Here is a 15,665-nt window from a genome sequence, read left to right on the forward strand (position 1 = left end):
GAGGAGTTAGGTAGTTAGCATTGTGTTAGGTGTTTAATTTTGTGATACCGTGCATGTGCCGGGTTTGTAACACCGCTGAGTGCGTTTTTGTGTGAACTACCTCTTTTAAATGATTAATGCAATTTCTTTTCCTATTAATATTCTAAATTGGAATGTGAGAGGCTTGGGAGATGCAAAAAAATGTGCGGTTATAAAGGACCTAACATCCGAACATAATCCGGACATAATATGTTTTCAAGAAACCAAGTTGAGTAATTGTTCTATCTTTGAGGTTAGGCAAGTGTGCCCTCCTAAATTTAGACAATTTTTTTCTTTAGAGGCGGAAGGGTCGAGAGGAGGGATTTTGCTCGCGTGGAGCCATATATTCTCTCTTATCGATTCCTTTATATTACAATACACAGTTACTGTAATATTAAAAATAAAAGATTTAACTTTTATGTGTACGAGTGTTTATGGGCCTCAAGAGGATCCGGAAAAGAGAATTTTTTTGCAAGAACTTACAAGCATTCGAGCAAAAAACTCTCTGCCTTGGCTGATCCTTGGTGATTTTAATTTATACCGTGCTATTACAGATACAACAGGGGAGGTTCCCAATTTGGGAACCATGTTGGATTTTAATAATTTTATAGATGATACAGGTCTCACTGAGGTTCCTTTGCAAGGGCGGGCATTCACTTGGTCAAACAAACGACCATCACCGACATTCTCAAAGCTTGATAGAGCCCTTCTATCCAACCATTGGAACAATTGTGGTGCATCTTTTGACTTACGAGACTTGCCAGCTACTGCATCTGACCATGTCCCACTGATGTTAAGAATTACACCACATATCAACCCACCAAAAAGGCATTTTAAGTTCGAAACATTCTGGCTTAATTACCGGGATATTCATGAGGTGGTAGCCCAGGCTTGGGCTTCTATTTCATGCCCAGAACCAATAGAGAGCTTTAGGCGAAAAATCTATGTGGTGCAGCAAGAACTCAGGAAATGGGCGCAGGAAAAATTCAAGAAAAGGGATACAGAACTGGGCCGCTCCAAATGGGTTCTACAACAACTTGACAGAGTAGAAGAACTCAGAGAACTAAATACAATTGAATTCAGACTGAGGATTCGGCTAAGAGAACATATCAGAGTGCTGGCAGGAGATAAGGAGGCCAAATGGAAGCAAAGATCAAGATGCACCTGGCTTAAACTAGGCGATAAGAATACTAAGTACTTCCATGCAGTGGCAAACAGTAGAAAAAATGCTAACTCAATGGTGTCAGTCCTATCAGATGCAGGGACAACAGTACCGGCTAACGACATGCCGGAATTCTTACGTCAGCATTTTCTGGAAATCATGGGCCACAGGTCACCGCATCAACGACCTTTTGATTTATCCGGAAAAGTTGGTCCATCTCTGGCAGAAGATCTCAAGAGCCTTGATGATCCAATCTCTGAGGAGGAAACTTTAAGGGCCATTAATGACATGCCGAGAGGGAAGGCAAGCGGGCCAGATGGGTTGCCAATAGAATTCTATCAAGCTTTCTGGCCACTGATCAAGCATGACATTATGGCCTTTATCAGAGAGTTTAGTACAAAGGATACGTGTATAAAAAGGCTTAACAGGGCTTCTATTACACTCATCCCAAAGAAGCCAAATCCAGAACAAGTTTCAGATTACCGACCGATCAGTGTGATAAACACTATAGCCAAGTTGATTACCAAGATTTATGCTAATAGACTGAGGCCGCACTTATCAAAACTAATTACTCCAAACCAGACGGCTTTTGTACAAGGTAGATCATTAATGGAGTCCTTTCTCTCGGCTAGGGAATTCCTGAGTTTCTGTGTGAGGAAGAAACTCCCGGTTGTACTGTACAAGGTAGATTTCGAGAAGGCCTTTGATACAGTAGATTGGTGCTTTCTTATTAACCTTCTAATCGAGAGGGGGTTTCCACCGCAATGGACATCATCGGTACTGAGCATTCTGCGCTCATCCTCTTCCTCGATTAGGGTAAATGGGATATACTCGGGATATTTTCGACATAAACGGGGCCTGCGTCAGGGGGACCCGCTCTCACCTATGTTATTTATCCTGGTGGCAGACTCGTTAAACAGATTTCTGGCAAACGCGGTACAAATGATGCCTGCTCCGGTATTCTTATCCCCTGAAACGATTTAGTACGCAAACGACACATTGATAATTTGTGAGGCTCATCCAGCAACTTTGAGAATTATCACCCATGTGCTTGATGCATATGCAGGTCTGACGGGGCTGAAAATAAATAAGGGAAAGAGCTGTTTTGTTCCAATAGCAGTCCCACATGGTCTGGTGCAGGCGATTCAGACTATTTTGTCCTCACCATCTTCTACCCTACCAATTAGATATTTGGGGCTGCCATTGACAGTCAAAAAACCGAGGAAGGTCGAGTTTCAACCGATGCTCTCAGCTATACAGGGCAAATTGGAGGGATGGGCATCCAACCTACTATCTTATGGGGGTAAAATCACACTGGTCAAGGCAGTTTTGTCAGCAATGCCTTTGCATTACATGCAGGCACTTAAAATACCAATTGGAGTGATGCAACATATAGACAGAATGAGGAGAAATTTTCTTTGGAAAGGAAATGGGATATGTAGGGGAATCAACTGCCTAGCTAACTAGGAGAGGGTGTGCACCCTGAAAACTAATGGAGGTCTGGGAGTTATCGATCTGGCTTGTCAAAATGATGCTCTATTGACAAAATGGATTTGGACAATGGAAAGCAACCAGACGGGTCTATGGGCTAACACCATAAGAAGATTGTATGGCATCACTACGGCAGAGCAATTAAGATTACCAGCACAAGATGCGTCCTTTTTTATAAAAGATCTCGCTATAATGGTTCCTTTCTACTCAATTTCGGTGGACAGGACTAGCTCTGAAATCTCTTGGAGGTGGACCGGCACTGGAAAATTCTCATGTGCAACAGCGTATACAACCATGCACGATCGGGGGCTAAGATCTCGGACACAGCGAAGGCTATGGAAAATTAAGGTCCCCATGAAGGTCAGGATTTTCATATGGCTCATGCTGGAGGATAAGATCCTGACACAGGAAGTTCTCGGTGTAAGAGGATGCATAGTGCAACCGGGTTGCCACCTGTGTGACTCCAGCGTGACGGAGTCAAGGGATCACCTAATGTGGGAGTGTCCCTTTGCAAGAAGATTTTGGAGAGGTTTGGGCGCTCACCATAACTTGATAATCGGGAGCGAGAGGGGTATCCTACAGGCTTGGATACGGGGACACTGTAACATGACACGGATGCAAAGGGCTCACTGGGATGTTATATGGGCGGCTGGAGCGTGGGCCCTATGGCGAGAGAGAAATAGAAGGCTATTCTCTAACAAAAGGAAATTAGTGCATGGTCTAATTGATGATACGGCTATGGAAATTATCCTTTGGGCAAGTTTTGTGTAATTATTGAGATATCACGGTAGTATTCTTGTAATTATTATATTAGCAGAATAAGAGTAACTTTAGGGCTTTGTATATAAAAACTTTTTCTTTATCAATGCATTTGTTGGCATATTTTTTGCCAACCATCAAAAAAAAATAACTGCACAAGGTGGCGGCATAAAGAAGAAAGAAACTAAGAAAGGAGTACTACAGAGAAGAGAAGAGAAAGATCGAATTTCCGGTGGTGAAGGTGCTAATTGGTGGTGAGCATGTTACAGGGAGACGGCTATTGGAGGGGTGCACAGCCGCATAGGCGCTAATTAATCGGACAGTACAAGGCGAGTTGTTCCGTCCATTTTGAATCTGACGGTCCGTATGATATCTGATCATTTTCAATTGGGAAAATTGGGAATTTTTCACATGACAGTAAGACCAGGCAACTTTAAATGGAAATTTTTTAAATAAAGTGTTTGCTATTTATAATAATTTTGAACAGTCATAGGCTTAAAGGTTAATCAGGAAAGTCTCGTATGTCTCTGATAGAGCTGCTAGACCCCATTAATTATACCAAAGGGGAAAGAAAAACTTGTATAAAAAATGGAACTGTATTTGTACAACTATTTCAAAAGTAGAACTGCCCATAATTTACAAAAAGGTTAAAGAAAATTAACAGGATAAATTGATAAAATATGCAAGCTACTAACCTTTACCACCTTTATTATCGAGAATATCTATCGACTTCGCAAAGCAACCAGGCTGTGCTAGAAAATGATTTGAATAACTAGCTGATAGCAGAGAAAGCTGGTCGCTCGCAATTTTGAATGAGAAAATGTACTCAAAAGACGGGGCAAGGGAATTCCAACACTTCGGCGGAGGTTTATCATTTTCATCAGAAAATGGCCAGTAGCTGAGGTTGTAATCCGTTCCAAATATCTTGGGTGGTGATTGTATCGGATTAAAAGGGTCACATATCATAGAAGAAAGGCTAGTCTTCAATTGCTCGCGGATCTCATGGTGAAAGTCATTGACAGGAGTAGAAAAATTAAAATAAAGATTACCACAGCCAGATTTATCCAAGGAACTACTAAGATCAGGATCTTGAACCGTAATGGTATTGTTCTCATATGAGATGCTTTCCAATGATAATATCTTAGAAAACCAAGAGAGAAATGGCTTATTATAGTCACATCCAATCAGTATCTTACCAAGACAATTAGGAACCTTCGTAATGTTTGATTGCATGTAGAAAGGAGGCCTAATTGGAATAGAATGATTACATGGAAGTGTAGGTGGACATAAGCTGGAGAAGCAGGGAAGGAAGAAAATGAAAAAAAGACAAGCCAGTACTGAAGCGGCCATTAAAGATTAAACCAACCGAGATATTAAGTTATAGCTATATCTAAACATTGGAGAAGATATGGAGACAGACATGCTATTCTTGCAACCTCTTATATAATTTGCCGTGGATTTGTCGATAGCATAGTTTCCTTCATTATGGGGAATTAGCTGACCTTGACTGGGATATTGAAAGATAAGCAATTAGGCCCTACAATTATGAAAAATGTCACCAACAAGGTAGTTTAGTTTCTAAACTATATGCATCTCTTGCACTACCCAAAGATTGAGTGCTTGACTACTGTACCCAATGCATGACCGAAATCTAGGGTATCATTCATTAGAAAATAATAACAACAACATAACTACATAAGGCCCCCAATTTCATTTCAGAAGGGAATATTTCCCAAAGATAAGATATAATAACTTGTAGACTGGTGGGCAACTTTGGCATAAATGTTAGAAAAAGGTAAGCTATAATCTTTTTCCTGCGACTTTAGTCTGGTTTGCTGGTGAAAAATTCCATGCTATTGTAAACATAATTTTTCTTTGGGCTTAAAAGTTAAAAAAATAGTTGACTTAGTCAAAGTTTTCTCTTGTCGTTAGGGATGTCAATGGTACCTTTTTAGCCGTTTACCCGACCCGTATCGTATTCGATAAGGCGGGTATGGGTAAGATTTTTTTTTCGTTATCTTATTGGGTATGGGTATGGGTAAGAATTTTTTTTCGTTAAATAAATGGGTAAGGGTATGGGTAATGACTATTTTGTACCCGTTACCCTATAGGGTAATTATAAAATTCAAATATACATTCAATTCAATTTTCAACTCACTTAAATGTATATTTAATTCAATTTCTAACCTATTTAAATGTATATTCATGTTTTTGAATTTTTATTCTTTATAAAAAATAATTTAGTTGGAATTGATTGCACATTTATTTTATTTTTTATTAGAAATGCAATTATATATGTGTTAAAATGAATGAGTTTTTGATGTTTAATTTGTAAAATATAATAAAACTAATTATTATACTAGTATTATCCGTTATTCACCCGCTTCCGTTTCGTTACCCGATAATATTAACGGGTAAGGGTAGGGTAGGGTAAGATCAATTTTTAATGGGTATGGATAAGGTCAATTTTAATAGGTATGGGTATGAAAATGTCTCCACCCGACCCGTACCGTACCCATTGACACCCCTACTTGTCGTCAAGTACAAGTCTTTACCAGATAACCGTAAAAAGGTTATTGGTGATTCCAGAACTCCCTTTCCAAAAATTTATAATTTATTTATTTTTTATATTGAAATATTAGAAATATTTAATATATTTCTTTGAAAATATATAAAATATTATATAATTTGATTTATTAGAAAGACGGTGACAAATAGCCGGACCAACATTTTTTGGGCTGAATTTTTCACGGCCGTAAGAAAAAGTAATATATTTCTTTGTGTGTTATTGGAAAAAAAAATAAAAATGTTTGAATTCTGAGTTATTGATCGCGGTTCAAAAGTCATTTCTAGGTAATACATAAAATATGTGATCCTTCTAGTACATTAAATTTCTAAAAAGTTGTATCTATTTTGAGATCTTTTTGAATAACAATCATTAAATAACTTAAAGTTTTTGTTTTTATTTCAAAAATAGATATAACTTTTTAAAAATTAAATGTACTAGAAAGATGACAATATTTTTTGTATTTACCTAGAATTGACTTTTAAACCAAGTTCAATAACTCAGAATTCAAGCATTTTTATTTTTTTCCAGTAACACACAAAGAAATATATTAATTTTTCTTACAGCCGTGAAAAATCCGGGTTATTTGTCGCAGTCTTTCTAATAAATTAAATTATATAATATTCCATCTATTTTCAAAGAAATATATTAAATATTTCAATATAAAAAATAACTAAATTATAAATTTTTCTGTTTAAAAAAAAGACAGAACCGCAAAAATTATTTGCAAAAAGGGATTTTTACAAAAAAAAAAAAAAATGCAATTTGTGGTTTGGGTAGGCCTAAAACCACAAAAAAAAAAATTGCAGTTTGAAATTCCAAAAATGCAAAAAAAAAAAATTGTGGTTTGGGTAGATTTCAAAATAACTCAAAAAACTTAATAGTTTTTGAAATTCTTTATTTTTTTTAATATTAATAAAAATTTCGGAGCTACCTTTATGGCCCTATTATATTTTAAAACCAACAACCAACACTAAAAAGTATCTTTAAGTAAATTTCAGAGGAAAATGAGGGCAGTTCTTTAGTCTTTTGGAAAGACTTGGAAGATTTATTGCTTGTAGACTGCGCAGAAAGGAAAATGATATTAGATGGAGACATCACTATAATAATGAGTATTCTTGAGGTTAATATGTAATTGACTTAGTCAAAGTCTTCTCTTGTCAGTATCTGAAAATGACCACCTCATTTATTTTCCAAGGATCAGTTCTTCCAAAGTTCCAATACAATTACTTAATATCTAAGGTGTGCTCGGGGGCAAAAGTCCTTCAGGAAGGAAAGGGAGACGTGCTCAGCCTGCTGTTGCCCGCTTCGTTTACTCGCTTCAGAAATGAGAAGATCGGAGAGGAGAGGAGGGGAGATGGCACTGTAACAAGGGAAAATCAAGCGTAGAAAGTTGTGAAATTTGTACCCCTGATTCGGGATATAGACGGAGTAACACAATCGCATTCCCCTTCCTTTGTCTCCCATCCCCTTTCTCTATACGACAGACTTCGAAAGCACACTCTAAGAGTCTATCCTACCACGGACTGACTTGTTGACTAGCTAGTTATAGAACAAGAACAATCGACAACAACCAAACATGATCTAAATACAAATATATGGACTTAAATACAGATCTAAACATATTTGAAACATAAAAGGGTGCTTTTGTGAAGAGCAGAGATTAGGGGTGTCAATGGGTACGGTACGGGTCGGGTGGAGACATTTTCATACCCATACCCATTAAAATTGACCTTACTCATACCCTATCCATACCCATTAAAAATTGATCTTACCCTACTCTACCCTTACCCATTAATATTATCGGGTAACGAAACGGTAGCGGGTGAATAACGGATAATACTAGTATAATAATTAGTTTTATTATATTTTACAAATTAAACATCAAAAACTCATTCATTTTAACACATATATAAGTGCATTTATAATAAAAAAATAAAATAAATGTGCAATCTATTCCAACTAAATTATTTTTTATAAAGAATAAAAATTCAAAAACACGAATATACATTTAAGTGGGTTGAAAATTGAATTGAATATATATTTTGATTTTATAATTACCCTATAGGATAACGGGTACGAAATAGTCATTACCCATACCCTTATCCATTTATTTAACGAAAAAAAATTCTTACCCATACCCATACCCAATAAGCTAACGAAAAAAAAACCTTATCCATACCCGCCTTATCGAATACGATACGGGTCGGGTAAACGGCTAAAAAGGTATCATTGACACCCCTAGCAGAGATCTACATGATGAGTTTCTTGGCATTATGAGGCAACAAATAAGGTAAGTGATTTCCTTAATTATATATGATGTTATATTGAACCTCTTAAACAAACAAGTACACTGTCTTTCCAGAAAGTGAAACAAAGTTTTTCCTCCTCCTCTTCCTGATCATTTTTATTTTTATTTTATTTTATTTTGGGAATTTTCAGGTTCTCCATTTGCATATTGAAGGATGTGTATTTTGAAAGTTATCTTTTAACAATTACTACCTTCCGAAGGGCCGATTAATGATTACTTCCATTGAATCTACACTTAATTTTCTTTTATATAATGAACTTAATTAACCTTGTCAAAAGAGGCACAGGAGAGTACAATAATGACTCAATCAATTAATTCAAGTTATATATAACTTCAATGTCTTTGTAAGAATCATAATCTATACCTTTATTATAAAAGTTTGTAGTTCGTAATTAATTCAATTCAAAATTAGTTTGTTCTGAAATAAATCAAATAAGTTCAGTTTGAATCTTATTCAAACTCAAAGTCAAACTAGGTATAGTTCGTTCGAATTTGATTTGTAAACTATTTAGATTCGAATCTCAAATAATGCAACTAATGGTTTCAACCATCATTATTTTATAATGCAGGAACCAAATTTATATCAGAGCTCAAAGTTGTTAATATAATGATAACTTACAATAAGAAAATGCTTCAGCAGCGTAACAAATTAATAATGAAAAATAAGTTTCATTTGATTAGGTCCATGCTGTGATTTTAATCAATCCAACATCGTAAAAGACAAGGGAATTTTGGGCTGGCCCATAATTCATCAGTGTGAATTCGTAAAAGGTAAAAGGTAAAAAGAAACCGCGTGAAGAAAACTAATGCATAAATTGCTGGTGGCTGCCATAAAAATCTGTAGTTCATGATTCAATTAACTTCAGTTCGATTCGAAATAAATACAATTAATTTGTTCGATTGAAATTTGTTTTGAAACAAATTAAACTAGTTCGGTTTAAATCTTATTCAAACTCAACTCAAAAGTGAGAGAAGTTTGATTTGATTCGATTCGTGTGCAGTCCTAGGTCCAATACACCCAAATTTATTACTCCAAGTTACTTTCAATTATTAACCGAACATCTTAAATAAATAAGATGCACGATCCAGATCGCATCCGCTACAAAAAAATATTTCCTTTCTGGACGCACTCCATTTATTTCCCGTTCTCTGTCCTCCGTTTCCCCAACGCCGCCGGATCCCCTCACCCCTCCTCCCGCTTCCTTTGAACAGTAGGTAAAGCAGGTCACTAAATTCAAATTCCAACTTTTGGTGCATTGGAACCCTCCTCGAACTTATGATAGTTTAGTTTTGAGGCGATGGAGGCAAGCATGGACTTCTCTGAACTCTTTCCTTGCCGCTTCCAGTGCTTCACCTTCCCAAACCCAAACCCGCCAAATCACTACTCTGATCCGCTTCGCATCGCTGTGCTCGATTCACCCGTCTCCCCTCCCCAATTGCAGCCTCCCCAGTCTCAGACCGCTGTCATGCTGGTCCCACCTGGCCGTGAGCACGACTGGATTTTCTCCACCGAGGCCGGACACCTCCAGTTGCTCCTCTCCTCATCATCCCCTCCATTCTACCGTCTTGTCCTTATCGGTTCCCTCCCTTGCTCCTTTCCCAAAACCTATACCCGCTTAAGTCCCCTACCCGATAAGGATCCTGATCCAATTCAGGATTCTCTCGTTCCTCTTCTACTTGCTCTTTCCCCCAAATCGGCATTTGATCATGGCTACATACCTCAAGTGCCATTTCTCTTCTTTGAGGATGATGCTCTCCACATGTTGCCTGTGGAGATGCTTGAAGGACCTTCTGTTGGAGAGATGATTATAGAGGATGTTGTTATTCAACAGTTTAATTCCTGTGAGATTCGCCGAAGGCTTCGATTCAAGAGGATGCCTTATTTAATTCAGACCCAAGTTCGCCTGATACCTGATTTGGTTGTTTCTTCTTGTTCTACTTCTGATTTGTTGGCAGTGTTGAAATCCAGGTCATTTCAGGTCGAGCTCGGGTCGTTGGTGCAGCCTTATCTCGCACCAATGGTTGCTGGTCTCTCTCTCATTACCAATGTAGTAGACGAGAAAGTTGCGTGTGAGATCATGCCGAGTTGTCTCTGTGTTGGAGTCGGTGGTGGTGCTTTGCTGATGTGCTTGAGGACCCGATTGGGATTTGATGTACATGGACTGGAGACTGATTCATTTGTGCTAGAAGTAGCTAAAAAGCATTTTGGATTGGTTGGAGATGAGTTCCTTCATATCAGCATTGGTGATGGTATTAAAACAATCAAAAGATATGCACGGGAGAAAGGAAGCGGCAACACAAGCCTGGAGGAACCTCCTTCAAGTTATGATGCAATTATGGTTGATTTGGACTCTGGAGATGTGATTAGCGGGGTGAGTGCACCTCCATTGGAATTTATTGAGAAAGATATTCTTCTAGCTGTGAAATCAATCCTATGTAAGAACGGTGTTTTAGTAATGAATGTGATTCCTCCTTTAGACAATGGATCCTTTTATAGGCACTTGGTCGGTGTCCTTAGTGACGTGTTTGTAGAGCTGTACAAAATAGATGTCGAGGATAATGAAAATTTTGTAATTGTTGCTACAAGATCAGAGGTTCAAACTCTTCTCAGAGAAAGTGGGAATCAATTTCTTAGAAAGTTGGAGGAGGTTATTGGCCAACAATTGATTTCTAGCATAACAAAAATTACCAGTCATGGAGCTTAAAGATGGTACAGCTCTGAAGAATGCAATTGCCTTGTATAATTGACTTCTCATTTATTTATAAATAGAAAAATTGACTTCTATCTCCTATTGGGTGCATCTAGAATTGACGTTTTACAAGTTAGTCACCATTAGAGGTGCTATCGGGTCGGGTCGGGTCGGGTCCGGATACTATTATATTTGGACCCGTACCCTAAAAGTGTTCGGGTCCGAATTTCAATCCATATACTTATTTGTTTCAAATCGGGTCGGGTTCGAATTCGGATACCTATCTACCTATAGATATTTTGGGTCCAATCTTTCGGTTCTGAATAGATAGATACCCATAACTTGTTTGTAGATTATTAGGTTTGGTTCAGATACGGGGCGGTTTCGGATCCGGAGCCGGTATATGTCACAAAAAAATCAGGAAGATAGAGAGAAAATAATTTTTGAAAATAAAAATATTGAAGAAGAGATAATTTTTAGAAAGTAAAATATTGGAGATGACGATTTTCTTTTCTATGGTTTAAAAAATCTATAAATGAAATACTAATAATTTGTAGAAATGACATATCTATGTATATAAACATAGCGAATATGTGACTGCATTCTATTTTCTCACATTCAAAAAAGTACTGGGTTCATCATGACTTATGCAAAAATTAATATGCAAAGTTGTATTTTTATATATTAATAGTTATTAATATATGTTTTATTGGATATTTATACGGACATCGGGTCGGATTCTGTTATGAGTCGGATAAGCACAATGCGCAAGGCTGTACCAGGACATAAAGAACACAACCACCCTATTCCTATGTCACGTAAGGAAGGCTCTCCAGCAGGCGCACACACTGGCAAATTTGGCGAGACAAACAGGCCAGTACTTTAGCGGCCTCTTACCTGACACAGTGACACTGCTACTGGAGTTTCAGATAGACAAGAAGCTCAATCCGCTATACTTCCATCATGCAAATCCTAATTAATTGTACTCGGGCATTTTAGAACAGGGACCACTCTTCTTATGAAGGCCTTATTCAGGCCCCTGTAATTTTCTTTCTTTACCAGTATCCTTAGGAAAGTTGTACTGATACTTTTGAAGTCTTTGTTACCAGTATCTTTAGGATTAGTTGTAATGGTACTCTTTTAGATTGCTAGAATGTAATGCTCTTAACTAGTTCAATGAAATGATACGTGCGGGTTTGAATTAAAAAAAAAAAAAATTGAGTGAATCGTATGGGTTTGAAGAACTCTAGGAGAGAGCTCATTCCCTTTTTTCCAGTCATATGCAGTGTTATCAAAACCGGACCGGCGGTTTGACCGGAAAAAACCGGACCCGGTCAGCTGTCCGGTCTGGTCCAGTGGATAGATCGCTAATGTTATTGGACCGGCCAAAACCGGTTTAACTGACCGAGTTTTATTAAAACCGCTGAACCATTTCAAGAAACAAACCCGGTTTAAAACATATTTTTTAATCTTCAGATTTTTGAACTTTTCAAGCTTGGTGTCACGAGGAGATGTCTGTGCCTCTGGGGGGATCAGCCATGGTAAGAGAAGACACTTGATAAGTGATAACCACGACGAGGGGTTGTGCTTGGAGCCGAGGCCAGCAAAAGCACACAAGACAAGATCCTCCCCAGAACCCCACAGCCTATAGATCGAAGTTCACCAGCTATCGTCTTGATGAAAGAGTGTTAGATTGTGCTGCTTAGCGATCCTTTCTTCACGATTTGAAAGTTGCAACTTGATTTTGAGAACCCTCGCCTGAGGTTTGTTCAGTATGTGCGATGAAGTGTTTCTAATAAGGTGGCTGACGTCGTGCATGACACAGCTTGACTGAACAAAGATGGTGCGAGAGAAGAGAGGAGCTAAGCTCGTACGAGCTGGTGTTAATAGTGCCAGTGGTTTACATCTGAATTAGCCTCAAGGCAGCAAGACAAACCATCAAGAAAGTAAAGAAGACCTTGACCTCGTAAAAACAAGAACAATTTGGGATTTCTATATGAAAATTGAGCTGATTTAATTATTTGAGAGGGGGATTGGTGACAATCAGGATAGGAATAATAGTCTATTATCAGTAAACATGAGGCTAATACAATTGATTGCTTGAATCAAAGTTCAATCAAAGGATCTGAGGTGTTGATTTGGATTTGGGGAGCTTTTGGAGCTGAATTCGAGGATGCCTCATTATTTCTGTTGTTGATGAAGAATCTGATTCAAGATCAGATTTGTCTATTCTTGTAGACACAAATTGGCCTGATCTTTTTAGGTTCAAGTTAAGTTTTTGAATTTTGCTGGATTCGTGATCTTTTTTTCCTGGTGATTTTCCTGTTCTTGAATTTAAGGCTGAAAATTAGAATCAGAGATATCACTTGTCTAACGGTTTTGATATCAGTTGAATTTGAAACAAAAATAGTCAACATGATTAACAATATCCCAAATCAGCATTCTTCTTCTGTTATGTATCCACACATAAAAATCTGTCCAATATTATATAGTTTATCTCTAAACAACAATATAATTACCTTGATTAAGTCAAATATACTAAACAACCCTTTCTCCGGTGAAATTGGAGCTGTTAAATTTAGGCTTTAGGTTGTTGGGTTTTGAAGCTATAATTGTTCTAAAAAATCAACGGTTGAACCGGTTGACCCACCGGTCCGACCAGTAAACCGTTGACCCGAAGGTTTTCCGAGTCGATGTCCGGTCTGGTTCTGATAACATTGGTCATATGATGTGGCGGTCTGAATCAATGTTATCAGAACCAGACCGGACCGGTCGGTTGGATCGGAAAAAACCGGAACCGACCAACTCTTCGGTTTGGTTCTCTTAAGAGACCGTTTATGTTACTAGACCGGTGAAAACTGGTTCAACCGGCCGAGTCAGTATTAAAAAACCGTTGAACCAATCACATGAAAAATCGGTTCAAAACATATGCAGAGGCGCTCCCTCTCTCATTTAACCCACGTGATCCTCCAGTTTTTTGGTACTTTCAACGTAAGCCTGGTCCACAAAGTTTCCTTACAAACTCATTTTAAGGCTCATGTACACCAGGTCTAAACAAAGTAAAGAGATCATTTTCCTCAGAAAATCAAAAGATAAATCGAAAAAAACAGAGAAGGGGCTGAGATAAATGGAAGGAAGAGGAATTGATCTTCGTATACATTGCCTTTTTTTCGATGGAAAAAGGAATTAGGGAGAATCTGGTTATGATGTCAAATCATGGCCTAGTTGCCGTATATTGGTTTTTAGATTATGGACTTGTTGGCTATGGAAGGAAAGCCAACAAACTTCTCGCCTTGACATGGTCAAGCATTCTGTCAAGCACACGAAGGCTGGAACTTTGATTTGAAAGGCTAATATTTGATTTACATTTAAATAATATTTAATGTTCTCAAGGTGTTTGATAAAATATTCAAATCAAATGTTTATTTTTTGTTTAATGGAATAGCAGTACAATTGAGTACAAAGTTGAGGTTATTTTTAAAATAAATAAATTAGTGATCCTCTGGTTGAATTCTTGTTTGTATGTGTAGAAAACAAAATAACTCATGTACAAATATAATTATTTTGATATATAAGTTTGATATCTGATTAATATAATAATTTTAAAATATCAGCAATTGAACCGGTTGAACCACCGATCTGACCAGTGGACCGTTGAACCGAAACTTTAGCGGTTCGATGTCCGGTCCGGTTCTGATAACATTGGTCTGAATGAATTAGAATTACAATTGTGAAACTGACTTTTGAGGAAGGAAATTTAGCTGTCAGAATACAAGTTTGGAAATATAATTGGCTGTTATTTCTTTCTCTTTTTAAAGGAAACTTATTATCTAATGAACAATGCTAGAAATTCGTTCAGCTCATTCCTTAAAAATATATTTTAGTCCAAAAAAAATCTGTTATAGAAAATCCAGACTGTCACCGGGAATTGGAAAAAAAAAAAAATTGGGGTATTCTTTAAAAAAAACTATTATGTATGGTTATATATGATTATCTTTCCAAAAAACTTGTTAAGTGTGTCTAAATAATGATCATAAATTGGACATATGCCAATTCAAACTAATTTAACTGTTAATATGTTTGTAAAACAATGGAGTTTGAAGTTATATAAATAATCATATGGGAGAGTCACCAAAATCTCAAGATAAGACTGATATTAAATAAAATTAATGTTACTAACTTAACAAGAGTAAAGTATATATATATACACTTCCTTCGGATCATCTGTCCACAAGAAACTTTTAAAAGGTCACTTTTAACCCAATAAAATTCAGTTCTCAACACTACATGGTTGACAGCAAAGTTGACGCCACTAAAGATACCCAAAAAAACTTATTGGAGAAAAATGATCGTCAGCGAAGATAGTGAATGAAAAACTTAGACTGGTCACGTCAGGTCATGTAATTAAAAAATAGTTTCACGTGATTGTGACTTAAATAGTGGGTAACAATTATGTTACCGTATGATCAAATATAACATAATTAGTCATAATTAATTTTTTTTGTTAATTCATAAAGAAATATATACTAAAAATAAGAAAAACAATATCATAAAATTGATTATGTTATGTCACGAAACGTGGCATGATCGAGTCAATTTGCATGACTTATTGTGACATACCATTTTCAATTGAATAGAAGCACTTCATGCTATATATGTGAGTCATGT

General features: G+C 37.1%; 1 protein-coding gene and 1 long non-coding RNA gene across 2 annotated transcripts; both read left to right on the plus strand.

Moving 5' to 3' along the window:
- The first annotated feature begins 9,472 nt into the window (after positions 1-9,472).
- On the plus strand, positions 9,473-11,092 carry LOC144568816 (uncharacterized). The gene has a single exon (XM_078319211.1). It carries the CDS (start codon positions 9,606-9,608, stop codon positions 11,010-11,012), a length of 1,407 nt encoding a protein of 468 aa, XP_078175337.1. The 5' UTR covers positions 9,473-9,605; the 3' UTR covers positions 11,013-11,092.
- A 669-nt stretch (positions 11,093-11,761) lies between these two features.
- On the plus strand, positions 11,762-12,223 carry LOC144568819 (uncharacterized). The gene is made up of 2 exons (XR_013515746.1): positions 11,762-12,075; positions 12,122-12,223. It is a non-coding gene; the product is annotated as an uncharacterized LOC144568819 (long non-coding RNA).
- The last annotated feature ends 3,442 nt before the right edge of the window (positions 12,224-15,665 follow it).

The sequence above is a fragment of the Carex rostrata genome, chromosome 17 (genome assembly GCF_964058835.1).
Source record: "Carex rostrata chromosome 17, lpCarRost1.2, whole genome shotgun sequence".
In the NCBI taxonomy this organism is placed as follows: Eukaryota; Viridiplantae; Streptophyta; class Magnoliopsida; order Poales; family Cyperaceae; genus Carex; species Carex rostrata.